The following is a 14,575-nucleotide window of genomic DNA, read 5'->3' as shown; positions in this document are numbered from 1 at the left end:
GTAAATATCAACTGTGGGTAAATGTACAGTCAGAACTAGAAAGTAAGTGAGAAGTATATGTGTCATTATGACCTAATGTCGGATGTTGAGGAAATCTAGAAATATGAGCAAGAAAGAATCAGTTCTGTATCTCAAAACTCAGTGCCAGTAATGGCTCAGGACACAGGGATGGTCCAGTTATTAGCTGGGGGATAGGCTGAGCACGAGGGACACAGACCAGCCTCAGGTGGTGGTGGGGACAGAGGCTGGAGGTCTGGCCTGGCCTCACTGGCTGTGAGGAAATGGAGCATAGCAGCAAATGCAATATCTGCCTGGCATGGTGAAATTATACATTAGTGGGTGCAGAATGGACAAAGATGATGTAATGACAGGAAGGCAGAAGTCGAGAAGGAAAGTCGACAAGTAGGTACACAGTAAGCAAGCTGGTCACAGGTAATATGGCCTGAATCTCTGGGCTGGGCAGGTTCTACGTGAGGTTCTACATCTGAGAGGAAACCAGAACAGGGCAAATGTCTGACCTCCCTACAAAGGCTAGAATGAGGAATTTTGTAGCAAACCTTCCCATACCTACAACCCAGATGTCGTAAATATCAATAGTAACATTTGGTCATAACATTCTTTAACAAAATAAGACATTACAGATACAGTTAAAGCCCGCCCCCTCCCTCATATTTCTGGTCCTCACTCACTCGGCAGAGGCAACCACAGTAGAAGGGTGTGTTCCCATTTTGTCCATGTGTTTAATTTTTATCATATGTGTGTGCATAGACAACATATAGTGTTATTTTATGTGTTTTAACATTTGACATCAAGGAGATCATATGTGTGTTGATTTTTAAATTAAACATTATATTTTCAGTTTAATTCATATGGGTACACATGGATCAAACACATTCCTTTAACTGCTGTATAATATTTCATGATATGAGTATATAAAAATGTATCCATTTCACTATAGATAAACATCCAAATCATTTCTAATTTTTTAATATTACAAACAGTGCTGCAAAGAACGTCCTTGTCTATGTCATTTTGTACACAAGGGCAAGGGGTTCTTTCAGTTACACCCCAAAATGAAACCATCTGGTCAGAGGGTGTGTGCAGATTTAACATTACTAGATACTGTGTATTCAGATCATGATTCAAAGTACATGTACTAATTTATACTCTTACAGGGAATGAGAAAAACTGGTTCCCTACATTCTTGCCAACAGCTGGTAGTTTTACACTTCCTTTTTTTCTAATTCATTGAACGAGAAATTTTATATATTTAAAAAAATGTGCATTTCCTTGGTAAACAGTTCGACTGAGTAACTTTTCATGTGTCTTTTGGCCAGTTGTGCTGCCTCTGCTGTTACATGCCTGTTAATATTCTTTGTTCATTTTTCTATAGTGTGTTTGCTTTTCTACACTGATCAATATGTATTTTAAAAATATATTCTGAATACCAATCTTTTGGCAGTTATGTGTTACAACTATATTTTTTTGGTTTCTGGCTTTTTATAAAACTTTAGTCTGTTTTAATATACAGAATTTTTTAATGTTAATGTCAAATTTCTCAATATTTTCCTGTATGATCTCTGCTTTTTATTTACTGTAAGAGAGTCCTCTCTCTCCTGAAGTAATAAAGGAATTTTATAGTTTCCTTTAAATGTTTTAAAGATGTGCTTTTCACATTTAGATCTTTAATCTGTCTGAAGAGTGTGTGTGATATTTTAAATATATACATATTTTTCCTCTATATCTTAAAATATTTTTGTAATTTACATATTTTCTAATTTTTATTTTTAAAAATATGCCTGGTTTAAATCCTATTTGGTTATGAGGCATTTAAAATATATATTGCTGGTTTGGGTTTCCTAATATTTTATTTAGCATTTGTCCTATTAAGTTCAAAGTTAGCCTGGCTTCTAATTTTCTGTTCTCTTTGTCTAGTTTTAGTATAAAAGTTATACTAGCATCATAAAATGAGTTGGAAAATAAATAAATAAATAAATTTAAAAAACGAGTTGGGATGTGGGGTTTTTATCTTTTTTTCCAGTCTCTGGAATTGTTATATTAGAAGTTATTTGTTTCTTGAAGGTTAGATATAGCTTTTGTAAAATAGTCTGGCAAGCTGCATTTTTAAACAGATAGATATTTGATTACAATTTAATTTCCTTTTCTGTTTGTGTTTTTTTGGGGGATTTAATTTATATTTACCTAAGGAATTGCCTATTTTATATTTATTTTCAAATTTATTGCATAAATTATTTATAGAAGTATTTTATAATTTTGTTAATTTCATATTTCAATAGTCAATACATTTTTATACTTCAAAAATCAAAAGGAAGGACTTTGAATTTTCTTTCATCCTTGTCTCCAACCCATCAATTTCCCTCTCCATAGACAAACTACTATTATTAGTTTGTTTTGTGTCCTTTCACAGCTATTTACTACACATACAAGCAAGTACAATATATCAATATTTTTCTTGTGTTATTTTTACGCAAATGGTAACATTATTATACTTTTCTGTACATTACTTTTTTTCACTTAATAGTATATTTTAGGAATCTTTCCACATCAGTACGTAAAGTGTCCTCATTCATTTTTCACCTGCATAGTATTTCTTAGCATGAATGTGTCACAATTTATTTTTTAAAATTAATTAATTAATTTATTTATTTTTGGCTGCATTGGGTCTTCGTTGCGGTGTGCGGGCTTCTCATTGCAGTGGCTTCTCTTGTTGCGGAGCATGGGCTGTAGGTGTGCAGGTTTCAACAGTTGTGGCTCGCGGGCTCTAGAGCCTGTGCTCAGCAGTCGTGGCACTCAGGCTTAGTTACTCTGCGGCATGTGGGATCTTCCCAGACCAGGGCTCGAACCTGTGTCCCCTGCATTGGCAGGTGGATTCTTAACCACTGTGCCACCAGGGAAGCCCCTGTCACAATTTGTTTAACCGATCCTTCATCACAGAAATTTAAGTAGTATATACTTCTTTACTAGTAAAACAGTCCTGCCATAGGTGACCAACACATTTGTCTTCTTTCCATTTATGTGAGAATATTTGTAGGATAAATCACCGAAGGTGGAAATTCTGGGTCAAAGAGAATGCACATTTCCAATTTTGTTAGATATCACAATGCCCTCTATAAGAGTTGTATCAATTTATATATCTGTCTTACATTTAGACATGTAAGAGAGTACCTATTTTCCCACAACCTCTTCAGCAAGCGTTTTAATGAAACATTTGGAACTTTGCTCTCTGACATCTCATCTCAGTGTGGATTTAATTTGCTTTTCTCTTATTCTGGGAATGTTAAGCAGTTTTTTCTATATTAAAGTCTGTACATTTGTATTTCCTTTTCTGTAGCTGTCCATATCCTTTGCAAAATTTTCTGTGGGTTTTTTGATGCTTCCCTCACAATTTGTAGGACCTAGGTAGCTATATTAAGGAAATTAACTCTTTGTGATATGTGGCAATACTTTCTCCAATTTTTGCTTTGTCTTTTTTTTTTTTGCCATGAATAGTATTTGAATTTTTAAGACAAATTTTTGTAAGACTTCAGGGTTTTTGTCAGGTTAGAATTGCCTTGTCCACTCCAAGCTTATAAAAAAAAATTCCCATGTTTCTTGACTACTTTAGTGGCTTTATTTTTTATGTATACATGTTTGATCCATTTGTAATTTTTCCTATTATCATGAGGTTTGGATACAAGTTAATTTTTTTCTTTCCCAAGTGTCCTTCTTGTCTGCATTGATTTGAGATGCCACTTTTGTCATAAACACAAAAAACTATGTCTGGACTTACTACATGGTTTCATTGATCAGCCTGTCTATTCATGTTATGCCATTATAATGTTTTAAACACTGAAGCTTTCTCTGGTGTGGCTAGCCTCCTTTCTTCTTTTTTAGAAACGTTCTGGAGATACATATTTTGTCCATATGAACTTCAGAATTACTTTGCCTCATTTTAAAAACTTGCCTGTTGGTTGCATTAAATTTACAGATTAATTTAGAGAAAATTGTTCATGTATTACAGATCAGTGGGGTTTAGGGACCAATTTGTTCCAGGACCCGTATATTAATTATTCATATAGAAAAAAATTAAAATTAGATCCCTACATCAAGCAAAAACAGATCTTGGATGGATTTAAGACCTAATAAGGAAAAGCAAATACTTTTGTATTTTTAGGAGCATTTTAAGGTTTTCTTCACTTAGCCCTTGCACATAGATTTTTAAGTTTATTTTAAGGTATTTTATATTTTTGTTGCTATTATAAATGGGCTTATCTTGTTATTTTTACTTTTGAAATCTCTTGATTTCTGTGACTTAGTTTGTAATTGATGACTTAGATGAATTCAAAAAATTTTTGTAGTATTTTTTCAGGTAATTCTCTTGGGTTTCAGGTATGTAATCTTATCAGCAACAAACAGTGATTATTGCAACCCTCTTTTACAATTTTAAATCAGTGTTGCTAATTTCTGCCTTATTTAATTGCACTGGCTAGTATCTCAGAAAAGAATTAAATACCAGGGCTGACAGTGGGTATTTCTTTTTTTCCTGGTTTTAGTTAGAATGATTTCTACATAAAACATGATGCTGGACTTGGGACTAAAGTAAATAAGGGCTATTAAAGAAGTACACATATATTCCCATTTTATAAAAAATAAGAAAATCCTGATAATATAAGTTGAAATTGTCAAATGCTTCTTCAGCATCTATGGAGTTGTTCATGAGATTTTTCTCCTCAGATCTATTAAATGATGAATCATATTAATAAAATCCCTAATATTAAATTACTTGTACATTCTTGTATGTAATCCCTCTTGGTCATGGTGTATTATTCTTTTATTGTGCTACTGGATTCAGTTTGTTAACATTTAGTTAGGATTTTTGCATTGATATAAGTGAAGACTGGTTAGTTGTTTTCCCTTTTGTACACAATCTTTGCTGTGTTGTTGGTATGGATGTTAAACCACTTTGTATAATTTAGAAGTTTTTCTTCTTTCATATGCTCTGGAATTATTTAATTAATCTATCATTTCTTTAAGATTTAGTAACATCACAATGTGTAACTATGGTGCTTTTTAATGTTGTAGCTCTTTTAAAACCTTATCCGTGTTTCAATTCAATTGGTCCAGTAAGATTTCTAGCTTTTCTGGAATCAATTTTGATAAATTTTATGTTTTGCTAGCGAATTACTCATTTTATTCAAGTTTTCAAATGTATTTTATAAAGAAGATTCTTTAATTTTTTTCTGGATCCTTGTGACTTATTTTTTAATAGATTCCCCCCATTATTTATTGATTAGGTTAAGTAGTAGTTTATCTATTTTATTGTTTTTCCCTAGACAACCAGACTTTGAATTTAATTACTTACTGTATTATATTTTTGTTTTTATAATTTATTATTTTCTGCTTTTGTCTTTATTTTTTTTATAATAATGCAATTGACAAGGAAATTTAGTTATTTCTGATATATACATTTTAAAGTAATAACTAGAATTATGACTTATATCGTTATACCAGAACATATAAGATTTTTAGAAATTTCATGTAATGTATTAAACATTTATATTTCCATACAAATAACCCAAAGAAAGTTTAGTATTAGTTGTTTTTGTTTGTTTGTTTGTTTGTTTGTACTGCAGGCTCTTATCAGTCATCAGTTTTATACACAGTAGTGTATACATGTCAATCCCAATCACCCAGTTCAGCACACTACCACTCCCACCCCACTGCGGTTTTACCCCCTTGGTGTCCATACGTTTGTTCTCTACGTCTGTGTCTCAACTTCTGCCCTGCAAACTGGTTCATCTGTACCATTTTTCTAGATTCCACATACTTGCTTTAATATACGATATTTGTTTTTCTCTTTCTGACTTACTTCACTCTGTATGACAGTCTCTAGATATTTTCTTCTACTTTACTTGGGTTTATTATATAATTCTTAACCTAACTTCTTGAGTTGGCTCTGTTTATTTTGTATTCCTTTCATTTATTGATATAAATAATGAGACTGTGAATTTATTTCTGAGTATTGCCTGGCCTATATAACAGAGGTCCTGATATGTGGTGTTTCCTTATTAATTTCTAGATTTTTGCATTTTTATTTGAATTTCCTTTCTTAATTGAAATATGGTTGACATACAATATTGTATTAGTTTCAGGTGTACTGCATAGTGATTTGATACTTGCATACATTATGAAATGATCACTGTTAAGTCACCATCTGTCCCTTTACAAAGTTATTACAATATTATTGACCGTATTTCTTATGTTGTATATTACATCCCTGTGGCTTATTTATTTTATAACTGGAGGTTTGTAATGCAGTCCCCTTCCCCTATTTCATGCCCTCTCCCAACCCCCTCACATGTGGCAACCACCCATTTGTTGTCTGTATCTGAGTCTGTTTTTCTTTTGTTGGCTTGTTTGCTTTGTTTTTTAGATTCCACATATAGTTGACATCATATGGTATTTGTCCTTCTCTGTCTGGCTTATTTCACTTAGCATAACACCCTCTAGGTCCACCCATGTCACAAATCGCAAGATTTCATTCTTTTTTTATGGCTAAGTAATATTCCATTGTATATCTATATATACCACATCTTCTTTATCCATTCATCTGTTGATGGACACTTAGGTTGCTTCCGTATCTTGGCTATTGCAAATAGTGCTGCTATGAACATTGCTGTGCATATATCTTTTCAAACTAGTGCTTTCGTTTTCTTTAGGTAAATATCCAGAAGTAGAGTTGCTGAATCATATGGTAGTACTATTTTAAATTTTTTGAGGACTCTATATACTATTTTCCATAGTGGTTGCACCAATTTATAATTCCACCAATAGTACACAAGTGTTCTCTTTTCTCCACATCCTTGCCAACACTTGTTATTTGTTGTCTTTTTGATGACAGCCATTCTGACAGGTGTCAGGTGATATCTCACTGTGGTTTTGATTTGCATTTTCCTGATGATTAGTGATGTTGAGCATCTTTTCATGGGTCTGTTGTATATCTTCTTTGGAAAAATGTCTATTCAGGTCCTCTGCCCATTTTAAAATAGAATTGTTTGTTTTTTGATGTTGAGTTGTATGAGTTCTTTGTGTATTTTAGACACTAGCCCCTCTTCAGATATATCTTTTGTAAACATCTACTTCCATTCAGTAGGCTGCCTTTTCATTTTGTTGATAGTTTCCTTCACTGTGCGGAAGCTTTTTAGTTTAATGTAGTCCTATTTATTTTTGCTTTTGTTCCCCTTGCCTGAGGAGTCAAATCCAAAAAAATGTTGTTAAGACTGATGTCAAAGAGCATACTGCCTGTGTTTTCTTCTAGGACTTTTATGGTTTCAGGTCTTACATTTAAGTCTTTAATCCATTTTGAGTTTATTCTGGTATATGGTGTGAGAAAGTAGCCCAGTTTGATTCTTTTGCACATAGCTGTCCAGTTTTCCCATTGCAATTTATTGAAAAGGCTATCTTTTTCCCATGGTATATTCTTGTCTTTTTTGGTCACAGATTATTTGACCATATAAGTGTGGGTTTATTTCTGGGCTCTCTGTTCTTTTCTATTGGTTAAAAAATTTGACCAGAAAATGAGGCTTGTTTCTTGGTAAGCATCTGGAAAGAGAAGGAGAAGATGTATTATGTTCATCTTGAGGAGTCGTATCATGCTGTTTGGATTGTGCAGTTCTCAAGCAACCCACCAGCACTTGATAAGTGTAAACTTTCACGGGTCTGCCAAGATTCTGAGATATTTTCCTCTTCATGAGTGTAAGCACACTTAATAAGGGGAAAACTTTTTTTACGGTATCAAACTAAACCAAACAGTCCAAACTTTAAGCTTATTTGAAAGCAATTTTCAGCTTTAGTGGAGTTTCCCAAAGAATGTCAGTGGAGATCCAATTGACAAAGTACCATCAAACTTATTATAATATTCTTCCCTCCTGCCATTTCTCTTTCTGCCTCTCCTGTATCCCTAGAGCAAGCAGAATGACTGTCCTCGCTCTTCTCTCCAGACTCTCCCAAGTCTATTCTCTTTCCATCCACATCATGAACTCTGGTCTCTCTTCCCGTTCCTCATCTTCCCAGATGTATTCCTCCTTGCCTCCTACACCCCCACTTACCATGTTCTTTCTTTTCCTCTAAAGAACAATCCTATCAGTCTGTCCCGGAGTTCTTCTTATTCATCAGCTATTTTTATCTATTATCTTGATCAGTAGAACAAAAATAACTAAATGGTTGGGCACAAGGTTGTCAAATGCAGAATTCTTAGAAAAATCAGGAGCAAAGTTTTAAAATACTCACGCATTGCAAATTCTTGTCCCAATTATATTTTATTTTATAGTTATGACATTTAAGTCTATAAAGGGTTTAAGAGATAAGATTGTGTGTACTTATAAAAACAGTATCATCCTTTTATAGTAAGTCAGTATAGCTTTGGTTTTCATTATTGAGATGTTTGTCTTTCTTCCTAATAAGGAATAAACTTGTACAATGAATGAATTGTTTTGCAGTCTAAAGAAGGTGCATTTATTGTCAGAGATTCAAGACATTTGGGATCCTACACCATTTCTGTGTTTATAAGAGCTGAGAGGTAAGCAGCTGTGATTTTGGTCTCTCTAGAAATAGCAATCCCTGGGACAGTCATTGTTATGGAGACACCATCACATAGAGAATGTAAGCGAGAGCCTAACAGAGAAAATTGCTGGCCTGGAACTTGGGACAACTAATTGGTTCAAATTTTATCCCCTAACAAGCTCTGTGTGTGACATTGGATAAGTTACTTAAACTCTCTCATCTCCTTTTCTCGAGCATCAAGTGAGGAGATTTGATCAGTTGTAGCAGACACTGCTGGTGCGATTCTCTCCTCACCTTGGTTTACCCCAGGGTTACCCTGCAGAGAGCTCTCTTGTACTCAGAAAGCTTCCTGTTTCTTTCTGCCTGAGAATGTTCTCTGGCTGTGGGTTCTTATGGTCCCCAGGGGTGGAGTGGAAGTACCTGAGAGTTAGCTTCCTAGGAGTGACCCTCCATCCATGAGGAGTGGAGGATAAGCCCTTCAGCTCCTTTGCACTTTAGTGGGAAGACTCTGAGGTATGTTCCACAGACTCTCATCGCTTCCTAGAGGGATTAAGCCCCAGCTACCCATAGCAGGCCTGCTCATCAATACATCCGATACTGGTTTTCCTCACTTCTTTGTCTCACATCTCTCACAGTGCATTTATTCATTCATTGAACTGATACTTGATCCAATAAATGCTCATAAGTGTCCATTACGAGCTGTACGTTTTTTGGACACTAGACTTGTCACCTAGACAACTTTCGCTGAAGTTATGTTTGAATCTAAGACCCCAGTACCATAGCTGAGGAATTTTCCTGGGATGGGGAGGCACCTGTTTAATTTAATCCTATCTGCTCTTCAGTGTGTAGTGTTACTAGGATACGAGTTTTAGAGGTGGAGTCCTGTTGCTTAATGATTGACTTGGTTCCAAAGTGGTCTTTTGCTTGTTTATGAACTCACATTTTACTGATTGTAGAAGTATGGAGGCTACCATCAAACATTATCAGATTAAAAGGAATGACTCAGGACAGTGGTACGTGGCTGAAAGACACCTCTTTCAATCAATTCCCGAGTTGATCTGGTATCACCAGCACAATGCAGCTGGTAAGTCAGAAACTTCAGGCTGGGAGAGTTGGGGAGCCAGGCCCCACAGAGGCAATACATCTTTGGTCAGACACTTAACAGGAGCAAATATCCCTGTAGAAATGTTTAAGAGTCGAAATACAACCTGTCTTCTGTGCAATTCTCCTTATTGATGCGTGTTTGTTTTTCTAGTCAGGGGGCAGGAGGTAGGTTGATTTTTTTACATTTCTGCCAGGTTAGAAAAATGATAGATGACAAAGAAGCAAAAGGCCATTTAGTCATTAGCTATTTGTTCTTGAAATCTACATGCAGCTAAATGTAATAAAATTTGAAATGTCCTAAAGACTCATGCTTCTTTCTCTTTGCCCCTGTAAATTTGCTCTTAACTTTAGAAAGTTGTGATAGAAAATTGCCCTTAAATATCTCTCTGTTCTTTCTTGTATGGAAAACAGAAAATGTTTTACACAGGACACAGCCTTACACAGTTACAATTTGACTTGAATATACCAGAGGCCTATTTAACCCCCTTCCCCAGCTGTAATTTGCAATAATGGCTATTTTTACAAACCTATCATCTATGGAAAGATATAGAATTCCAGAAAGTTCCACCACAATTACAATCACAGATCTGGTCTTCAGCCCTCATCCAACCTGTACTGGACTACTCTGAGCCCATGGGGGAAATCTCCTTACCTCAGCGTTATAGAATTTGGAACCCACTATAACTTTCATATTCTTTTGACTTCTTAACGTGCAGTACTTTTTTTAGATTTTTCTCATGAAAAGTTGTGATGACCAAACAAATCCCTTTGGGAAGTGGTCACTTTTCCATTACACTGGATCTAAATATCAGGAATAAATCCAAGGACGTTTTTATTCACTTATGGAGTGAGTCCACCTGGATATTCCTGTTGGTCACTGGGCGTTTGGTTAGAGAGGAAGTGGCAACATGTCTGAGTGGGGCCAGTGAGGACATATTTGTGGCTAGAGATAGAAACCCTTAGAATCAGGAGTTTTCTTCTTCACACTCTTCTTTCCCCTTCCTTCAAAGAAAAAATTTAAGAAACGGAGTGGTTGTGGTGACTTTAAAAAAAAATACCAAGGCGGGTCAGGATGTGCTGACCTGAAAAGATGTTAGTGATAAGTTGCTTAGTAAAGAAAAAAAGGTGCAAACTGTATATTTATAGTCTTACTTTTGAAAAGTAAATATACACATTCACACACACATAGAAAAATCCTGTTAAAGTTTAGGTAATAACTTTTAAACTAATAAGATTATAACAGACTACAAACTGTTAATGTGGACCTCTGGGGAATGAGACTGGGGATTAGGGAAACTTATTTTCTGCTTTGTAGATTGCCCTAGGGTTTAAAAAAATTACAATGTATATAAATTATTCTTATAATGTAAAAATACCACTCAGATAACTTTTAAAATTAAAGCTAGATCAAACAATAAAAAAAAGAAAAACAAGGGTTGAGAACTTCTAACTATGGCGGCTGTTTATTAGGGAGAAAAGAAAGTAGAAAAGAGATAAGACAAAGAGAAAGAAGGATGATAGGAGGAAAGGCATGGGACTCAGAAATAGTTGATATTTACTGAAGACTTACTTTGGACCAGACCCTATTTTATGTATATTTATTTATTTCATCTTCAGAGAAATCCAATGAGGTAGATACTGTTGATGTCTCTATCTTACAGAAGAGGAAACTGAGTCATGAGTTGTGCTCAAGGTCACACTGTTAATAAGTATTTGCACTGAGATTTGAATTCACAGAAATCTTTGAAATCATTGGAGCCGTAGAACCTACTGGCTCCAGAGTCTGTGTTTAATGACTGTCATCTCCTCCAGAAAGAGGCAACTTAGATCATTGGAGGATCCAGTTTAGATGAGGCTGTGAATTGAAACCCATGACTATCCCATCTACTTTTTGACTTCTGATCAGTTTAGCTCATGACAGTCCATCTCTTTACCAGAAGTAAGGACAATGCAAAGAGAGTGACAGACGTGTTTTTTTTTTTTTTCCATCAGAGAGACAAACCATCACTAAACCACTGGTAGTTATCCACAGAATAAAAATATTTGGCAAACAAAAACTTTGAAGTTAGAGGAAGGTGTTAGGGTCTTAAGGAAATTCCTATTATGTTCTTTATTTTGATCATGTGTTATAGAGTTCCAACTTCATGAGGGCTCTAACCCCAACTAGGTGTTCAGAGTCACTGGTAAGCATCCTTTCCTGTTTTCTGTTCAAACTTTCACCATTTTCCTCAAGACCCCCTTTCTAGTATTATCCACTGCCTATCAGCAAATTGCCTAACCATCTACTTCATTAAGAAAATTGAAGTCTAAGGGGTACAAACTATTATGTATAAAATAGGTTACAAGGATATATTGTACAACACAGAGCATATAACCAATATTTTATAATAACTATGAATGGAGTACAATCTTTAAAAACTGTGAACCACTACATTGTACACCTGTAACTTACATAATATTGTACATCAGCTATACTTCAATTGCATGATTCTCCTGCCTGGTAGACACAGATACCTGCAATCCCACATGCCCTGAACTTCAATGAGGAAATGGAGCTCTTCATCTTATACTACTACTTTCCTTCCAAATTTACTCTTCTTGATGTATCATCATCAGATAATCGTGTCATCCATCATCTTGCCAACTACAGGGGCTGGAAACATGGAAGTCAGAATAGATACTTCCATTCTCCTTGCACTTCTGATTAATTATCAAGTGCAATTAATTTCATATACTATATATGTCTCATGTAGGTCCCTGCCTGTCTACTAGTACTGCCCTAATCATTGTTCACTTAGATAATTACAGTGGCCTCTTCACTGGTCTTGTTGCCTTCAAGGTTGACTTCCCCTCATCCATCCTCTATACTGATACCAGAACGTTGTATCAATATGTAAATCTGACTACACCACTCCCTTATTTAGGATCTTTCAATGGCTCCCTCCCACCTGCAGGAAGATGTAATGCTCCTTTGCACAGCACACAAGGCCTTGACCACAACCAGAATATAACCTACCTCTCATGTATAATTTCTTGCCTCTTCTTCCTCTCACTCTTTGCTCAAGTAGCTCTTCCTGCATCATACCTCTAAGTATCAGTATCATCTCATGCTGCTACCTCTGCCTACAATGTGGACTCCTTTTGTCAGATCCATCTCAGGTATCATCTCCTGACAGAAGACTTCTTTGAATCCAACAATGTGTGAGGTGCTCTTGTGTCCCAGAGTACCTTGCATATCTTCATCACAGAACTTACTCCTTTTACATTGAAATTGCCTCTCTCTGCCTGTCTTCCCTCACTGAGATGGAGCCCCTGTGTGCAGAGTCCTCATTTTCCTCATCTTTGGTCCTCTGGAATCTTTGGGATCTATTAGAGAAGTGTCTTTCACACAATGGGCACTTAATAATGCTTCCTTCTGTTCTTATGTTGGCCAAGTTTGTTCCTGTCTTCCAGCCTTTGCATATGCTGTTCCATCTGCCTGGAATGCTGTTCCTCCTGATCCTTGTAAGATGGCCACTCATCAATCAATGTCAGCATAGCTGTCATCTTGTCAGAAAGGCCTTCTGTGGGCACTCATTCCGAAGAAGCTCTATTTCATCTATTTCACTCATCATCTGCTTTTTCTTGTGTGTGCAAGCACTTGTTTATTTTCTTTCTTCCCACTGGAATGTAAGCTTCATGAGAGTGGGGACCATCACTGTCTTACTCACTGCTGTCTCCCACCATCTAGATAATGCTTGGCACAAAGCAGTCTTTCAAGAAATGTTAGTTGAAGAAATAAATAATAAATGTTTGTTGAACAAAAACTGAAATTGACTATATGGAATACTACATGTGGACCCAATCAAAAGAAGTCTCATTACTTTACCATGCTATTAAAAAAAATAATAAACTACTCTCAAGAGGAGGATGGGAAAATGGGTACACTTAAACACTGTTGGTGGTTGAATAAATTAGTACAAACATTCTAGACACTGTTTGATCAGGAAGTCACATTTTAAGGAATTTATGCCTGAGGCAATAATTTGAGAGGTGCATACAAATATATGTTCAAAAATATACAGCATGTTTTACAATAGTGAAATCTTGGAAATAATTTTAAGGTCTATTTATAGTCATCGACATATGTCAATTACATTTTGAGTGTAAAAATCTTGGAGCAAAACATTTACATTTCTGTGAAACATATCAGATGTTTCAAACAGGCATAAGGAAATTTTGTGAAGATGTTCACCAAAGTGATAACAGTGTACCCCTGGATACTAAGATTTTGTAAGGGACCTTTATTTCATCTTTGTATTTTCTTGGATTCTTTAATTTCTGTTCAATGAGCAAATACTATTTTGTGAAAAGTGTTTTTCTAATGGGAAAAATAAGCAAACAGACTAACTGTAGAATGCTTTTTTGTCTGATCTATTTAAGGAATGGCATCATATTCTAGTATATTTGGCTTTTTTTTTGTACTAGTAACTAGGATTGAAATGCTGACTTTTTTTTCTCCCCAGGGCTCATGTCCCGTCTCCGTCACCCAGTTGGACTGATGGGCAGTTGTTTGCCGGCCACAGCTGGTTTTAGCTATGGTAAAGTATGCACGTGTGCTCAAGTAAAAATCAAATCCGGTGAAGAACCTACCCCAAGTTCCCTCTATGTTCTTTAAATTCTCAGCTCTTTTGAGGTAGAGTCTGTCTAGATACATTTCTACTCAAAGTTTAAATCTCCCTTCTGAGATGTTTAAATATATGCAGCTCCTAAGGGCATTTAAATTTTGGGGGAAAATGTTTCACTTTTACTTCAAATTTCATTTTACATTATTTGGAACCCTTTTGATAAATTACAGTTCTTTTTATTTGAACGTTTGGGTTGTTGCTCTCTGATTATGTGGGTGGTTGGGAAATGACTTCTCCCCAAG

General features: G+C 35.5%; 1 protein-coding gene across 1 annotated transcript in view; it reads left to right on the top strand.

The window, feature by feature from the left end:
- TXK (TXK tyrosine kinase) overlaps window positions 1-14,575 on the top strand; it is a 56,434-nt gene that overhangs the window by 10,733 nt on the left and 31,126 nt on the right. Inside the window, exons 6-8 of the mRNA XM_059067284.2 lie at window positions 8,499-8,578; window positions 9,519-9,646; window positions 14,172-14,246. Of these exons, the coding sequence (XP_058923267.1) occupies window positions 8,499-8,578; window positions 9,519-9,646; window positions 14,172-14,246 (283 nt within the window). The remainder of the gene's footprint in view (window positions 1-8,498; window positions 8,579-9,518; window positions 9,647-14,171; window positions 14,247-14,575) is intronic.

Source organism: Kogia breviceps, chromosome 6 (genome assembly GCF_026419965.1).
Source record: "Kogia breviceps isolate mKogBre1 chromosome 6, mKogBre1 haplotype 1, whole genome shotgun sequence".
Lineage (NCBI taxonomy): Eukaryota > Metazoa > Chordata > Mammalia > Artiodactyla > Physeteridae > Kogia > Kogia breviceps.
This window is presented reverse-complemented; position numbering and strand designations above follow the sequence as displayed.